The 6,547-nt window shown below is 45.6% G+C and overlaps 1 protein-coding gene across 2 annotated transcripts in view; it reads right to left on the minus strand.

Annotated features, from left to right (window-relative positions):
- fsd1 (fibronectin type III and SPRY domain containing 1) overlaps positions 1-4,649 on the minus strand; it is a 53,438-nt gene extending 48,789 nt beyond the window's left edge. For both annotated transcript variants that reach the window (XM_070860881.1, XM_070860882.1), the window contains exon 1: positions 4,510-4,649. In XM_070860881.1, coding sequence (XP_070716982.1) covers positions 4,510-4,584 — 75 coding nt within the window. In that variant the 5' untranslated portion in view covers positions 4,585-4,649. The remainder of the gene's footprint in view (positions 1-4,509) is intronic.
- Between the last annotated feature and the right edge of the window lie 1,898 nt (positions 4,650-6,547).

Genomic DNA, 6,547 nt, shown 5'->3' on the forward strand with positions numbered 1-6,547 from the left:
CAGCAAGATCTCAACATGATACCATATAAATAGATTCAATCTTTCTCTCTCTGCTTTACTCCAATCGATATGGGTACCTTTACAGGCATATACACAATCTCACGTGCGCAATGGAATCGTTCAGGACTATTTCTCTGCACCAGGTTACGTACACTCGTTTTCTCAAGTGGACTCACTCATTTTCTACACTAACAGGGTTACTCTCAAGAAAGCTATAACATGCTGCACTATAATCTGTGCCTGCAATTCTCCTCACATTGGGCTCCTGATTTGAACAAAACAAGGCCAGGCACACTCTTTTCTCTCTCCACAGACATTCTGCTGTCCTGCCTACTCCAGATACTCTCCTCCTTTCCTTCACTTCCCAGCTCCATTCTTTCCATTCCCTCGCAAAAAAGGACTCTCCAACCCCGTTCCTCTCCATAGCACATTCCTCCCCCTCTCCCATAGGATAGAGAGAGAAAAACGTATAGGACTAACAGTTCAGTAAAACTACACATCTCATTAATGAGGCCACTTCACTTGCTCTGCTGGTGCTGGTATCCATCCCCACGCTATCCCACTAGCAGTCTCCCATTTTCCACCATGCCTTTCAAAAGGGAGTTGGGCAAGTACCTGATAGAAAAAAATTTGTAGGGCTTCAGGGAAAGGGCAAGGAGGGTGGGACTAGCTGAGGCGCTCCTGCAGAGAGCCGGCTTCAGGGAAAGGGCAGTGGGGTAGGACTAGCTGAGCTGCTCCTGCAGAGAGCCAGCATGGGCTCGACGGGCTGAATGGCCTCCTTCCGTGCTGTAACCATTCTATGATTCTAGGTAACACTGATGCTGGAAAGGAACACGCAAGTAAAGACCCATACCTTTGGGCTTACTCATGCCTATGTCAAATAGCGGTCAAAGCTTGCCGTGTAGGGTTACACAGAATGGCCACTCAAGCTAGGTGCTAGCATCAGCACAGTGTCAGCTGTGGTTCAGTGGGTAGCACACTCGCTTTCAGAAGGTGCCTTTGGAACTGTACAAGTTTAAAGAGGATGAAGGGGGAAAGACAGAAACATAATCATCTGCAAAATGCATCTTACTGACTCCTCTGGGTAACGTAGGACCCATGCTGGGGTGGGGTTGCTGTGTGAGTTGCCCCATACCTGGTGATGGAAAGGAAACTGATCATTCAGTCCAACCTTAAAAATTAAAGCAAAGTGTAGGGCAACATTAAATGCCTTTGAATACAAACATCTCCATGCTGAGAAAATTGCCATCATTATTTCACTGTTCACACTGAGCAAATGCCATAAGACTATTTCTTATAACAGTCCCAGGATTAGAGGCTATCCTGTGCCCCTTCACATGATGATATTAAAAAACAACAAATGCTGGAAATCAGAGATAAAAAAAACAAAAAAATGCTGAGCCTTCTGTGCATCTCCATTAGTTTAAGATACTAAGAGAAGTTAATCGCAGATTCTGGAAGCGAGTTGCACCAAAAACATTAACTCTTTGGTTCTTTTCAGAATATTATAGTCTTTAACATAGTAAAACATCCCAAGGCACTTCACAGGAGTGTTATAAGACAAAACATAAATTTGACACCAAACCACATCAGAAGTAATTACGACAGATGACCAAAAGTTTGGTCAAAGCGATACGTTTTGAGGAGCATCTTAAAAGAAGAACGAGACGTAGAGAGGCAGAGAGGCTCAAGGAGAGAGTTTGAGGCCTAGGCAGCTGAAGACACGGCCACTGATGGTTGAGCAGTTATAAATCAGGGATGCTCAAGAGGGCAGAATTTGAGGGGCGCAGACATTTTAGGGGGGTTGAGAGGCTGAAGGAGATTACAGAGATAGGGAGGGGCGAGGCCATGGAGGGATTTGAAAACAAGAATGAGAATTTTGAAATCGAGGCATTGCTTAACCGGGAGCCAATGTAGCACAGGGGTGATGGGTGTGCACAGGGATGATGGGTGAGCGTGACTTGGTGCGAGTTAGGACACGGGCTGCTGAGCTTTGGATGACCTCAAGTTTACGTGAGAGGCCAGCCAGGAGTGCATGGGAGTAGTCAAGTCTAGAGGTAACAAAGGTACGGATGAGGGTTTCAACAAGAGCTGAGCTGAGGCAGGGGCGGAGATGGGCAATGTTATGGAGGTGGAAATAGGCGGTTTTAATTATGCCACGAATGTGTGGCCGGAAGCTCATTTCGGGTCAAATATAACACCTACGTTGCGAACAGTCTGGTTTAGCCTCAAGACATATGCTAGGGAGAGGGATGGAGTCAGTGGCTAGGGAACGCAGTTTGTGGCAGGGACCAAAGACAATGGCTTCGGTCTTCCCAATATTTAATTGGAGACCATTTCTACTCATCCAGTACTGGATGTCGGCCAAGCAGTCTGATAATTTAGAGACCAATGAGGGGTAAGAGAAGTGGGGTAGAGCTGGGTGTCATCAGCGTACACGTAGAAACTGACGCCGTGATTTTGGATGATGTCGCCAAGGGGCAGCATGTCGATGAGAAATAGGAGAGGGCCAAGGATAGATCCTTGGGGGACACCAGAGGTAACGATGCGGGAGCGGGAAGAGAAGCCATTGCAGGAGATTTTCTGGCTACGATTAGATAGATAAGAATGGAACCAGGCGAGTGTAGTCCCACCCAGCTAGACGATGGTGGAGAGGCGTTAGAAGAGGATGGAGTGGTCAACCGTGTCAAAGGCTGCAGACAAGTCGAGAAGAACGAGGAGGGATAGTTTACCTTTGTCACAGTCACAAAGGATGTCATTTGTGACTTTGATGAGAGCCGTTTTGGTACTGTACCAAGTGGGGAAACTTGATTAAAGGGATTCAAACATGGAGTTCTTGGAAAGATGGTCACGGATTTGGGAGGTGACAACACGTTCAACGACTTGAGAGGAAAGGGAGGTTGGAGATGGGGCGGTAGCTTGCAAGCACAGTGGATACTGACGGACTTTCTCTCATGCTCTCTATTTCCAGGGGTTTCTACTTTTTAAATCTATGCTCCCTTTGCAGAACTACTGCTTGTATCTCTCTCTCTGAGCTTCTTTGATGCTGCCCAATATTCACTCACTTGCTACTGGGATTTAGACCTGTCCCCTCTCCTACATTCATCATCATCATCGGCAGTCCCTCAGAATCGAGGAAACAAGACTTGCTTCCACTCTTAACACGAGTTCTTAGGTGGCTGTACAGTCCAATACGAGAACCACAGTCTCTGCCACAGATAGTCGTTGAGGGAAGGAGTGGGTGGGACTGGTTTGCCACACGCTCTTTACATTACAACAGTGACTACATTCCAAAAGTATTTCATTGGCTGTAAAGTGCTTTGAGATGTCCGGTGAAAGGTGCTATATAAATTCAAGTCTTACTTGCTTTCTCTCGCTGTCCAAGGGGAGAAAGCAAGGAAATGGCATTGGGGAACATCTCCGGTTAATCGGGGCCTCTGCGAATTTACTATAAAAGCCTGCAAGCTCTGGGCCTCTTTGGGTACACACGAGAGCAGCACTGGTTGAAAATTAAGTGACAGTGGTGGTGTTTCGGCATAGAAATTGGAATTAGCTGATGTAATTGGAATTTGTACTAATTTCACTATCTTTACATATTCTGTAAATCAATAAATTTCCCACAAATCCAAAGCAGCAAACAGAATGAATTTCAAACACTGGGACACACGTGACAGGACAAAATTCAAGCATATTGAGTTTACCCTGCAACAGAAGTATTCCATTTTAAATATCTCAACAGAGGCAGCAGTGTCATTATTTCCACAGCTCAGCTGGCCCTTCACCATTTTGTCCATGATATTCTGATTAGGTTGTCATTCAGATTTATAAACTTGCACTAAGCGACTGGTGCAGTCTTCAAGTGCACCAATCTGGTTTATACAGAGCCCAGCAAGATGCAGTACTGACACTCCTTTCAAACTGGCCCATCTTTAATCCATCTCAGACACAGGCCTATATCTAAGGACAGCAGGATACAACTTACTCCTTAACTGGGTTAAATAAATAGGTTAACTGAGTTAAATAAATAGGACTATTTTGATGTATATAATTATTACGCACTCCGTGTAATTCATGCAAAATAAAGGACTGTACAAATAAATATCAATGCACCAAACACTCATGCAGTATTGTACCAATTAACCTATGCCAGCAACAATCTGTACTGATTCACTAAAGCAATAAAACAGCAACGTTTAGAATCATCCCTCCCATTTTCGTTATCAAACGCTGGTTGCATTACTTAAAAATCTCAGTCTCCATCGATATCTAGGATTAATAATTGAAGACACCTTCTTGTGTTAAGCCGTAGGAAAGAGGACCACCGTTTGTCAGAATGGTTTGAAACCCATTTGTGTTAAGACATTTAAAAAAAAATGATAAACTGGGTGCATTTTTGCGAGCAGGTCAATTTCCCCCCTCCCTTTCCCCGGCTCCGTGCTGAAACAGACCAGGTTGCGCTGCAGGTTAAACCATTCATTGTAGGTGCAGCATTGTTACTTTCCGTCTTACCTGATTGTGATCTGCCATTGCGGAATGGCTGCTGGCAATCCCTTTCCGTTTCTTTAAAACAGGGCTTAATTGCATTTACATTGCTCTTGTTTAAATCCCAAACAAAGCGCAGTAACCACGGGGAGAGGGGGCCTTCCACTGGACGGCACCGGCCCTGCGCAATAGCAGCGCACACAACAGCGGATTGTGGGATTTGTAGGAGATGTGGTGGCTTATTTTAACTGTGCCTCCACCACAGAGACACTCCGCAAACATCTCCACCTGACAACGCTGCGGTGAAATGGATTCTCCCCCGCTGCTGATCCTGGGGTCAAGCTACGTTGGGCCAAAATCATGTTTAATAGGATTAAAGGGCGACTGTCATATTGATTATATCCCTGTTTATAATACAATAATACTTGCATTTATTGTAACACCTTATTGTGTCAGGTGGCTCAATGGGTAAGAGGTTGTGGGTTCAAGTCCCAAAAATACAAAAAAAACCCCCAAAAAACAAAAAAGGGCCCGGAAAATTGTTTGGCGTGTCCCCCAGATCGGGGGGCACTTGATTTACTGTTTATTTTGTCTCCTAAAAAGAGTTGTGGGTTCAAGTCCCACTCCAAGGACCCACATTACAACAGTGACTACACTCCAAAACTACTTCATTGGCTGTAAAGCACTTTAAGACATTGGGTGGTCGAGAAAGGCGCTTATATAAATCCAAGTCTTTCTTTCTGTGCCGTGGGAGAGCAGCACTGTCGAAGGTGCCGTCTTTCGGATGAGACGTTAAACCGGGGCCCCGTCTGCCCTCTCAGGTGGATGTAAAAGATCCCGTGGCACTATTTCGAAGAAAAGTGGGGGAATTCTCCCCGGTGTCCTGGCCAATATTTATCCCTCAATTAACATCACTAAAACAGATTATCTGGTCATTATCATATTGCTGTTCGTGGGAGCTTGCTGTGCGCAAATTGGCTGCTGTGTTTCCCACATTACAACAGTGACTACACTCCGAAAGTACGTCATTGGCTGCAAAGCGTTTGGGGTGTCCAGTGATTGTGAAAAGTGCTATATAAATGCAAGTATTTTTTTCACAACATCTCACAGCCCTTCACAAAATGAGTTACTTTAGGAGTATAGTGGTGTTATTATGCAGGCAATCACAGGAGCATTTTACTCCAACACTATCCCCAAAACAGTAGAACTCCTCACTCTTCTTTAAGTAGTGGCCTGCAATGTTTAACAGTCATCTGAACAGGCAGATAGAATCTCAGTTAATGGTTTATCCAAAGGGCCAGTACTCCTTCAGTTCTGCACTCGTGGCTCTACCTGGATTATGCATCATCATCATCATAGGCAGTCCCTCGGAATTGCTTCCGCTCTAGAAGTGAGTTCTTTGGTGACTGAACAGTCCAATACGAGAGCCACAGACTCTGTCACAGGTGGGACAGATAATCGTTGAGGGAAGGGGTGGGTGGGGCTGGTTTGCCGCACGCTCTTTCCGCTGCCTGCGTTTGATTTCTGTATGCTCTCAGCGTTCAGACTCGAGGTGCTCAGCGCTCTCTCGGATGCACTTCCTCCACTTAGGGCGGTCTATGGCCAGGGACTCCCAGGTGTCAGTGGGGATGTTGCACTTTATCAGGGAGGCTTTGAGAGTGTCATTGTAACATTTCCGCTGCCCATCTTTGGCTCGTTTGCCGTGAAGGAGCTCCGAGTAGAGCACTTGCTTTGGGAGTCTCGTGTCTGGTATGCGAACTATGTGGCCTACCCAGCGGAGCTGATTGAGTGTGAGTGCTGGTGTGGGGCTGAAACCCACTGAGTTCTGACTTTGCGATAACAGTGTTCCCAACTGAGCCAAGGGAATCTATGTGAACTCAACACATTATGGGGTCACTTGAGCGCTGCATCCCAAAACCGGTAATTGCTAAACACTTGGAGACAATGTCCCTTTAATTCTCTGGCATTCAACTAATGTTTGATGGTCTCCAAATCAAACCACTGCTTCTCTCATGCAGAAATAAAAGAAATATGCTTTTAAGGGGTTATTGTACAATCTCCAACT

Source organism: Pristiophorus japonicus, chromosome 18 (genome assembly GCF_044704955.1).
Source record: "Pristiophorus japonicus isolate sPriJap1 chromosome 18, sPriJap1.hap1, whole genome shotgun sequence".
Lineage (NCBI taxonomy): Eukaryota > Metazoa > Chordata > Chondrichthyes > Pristiophoridae > Pristiophorus > Pristiophorus japonicus.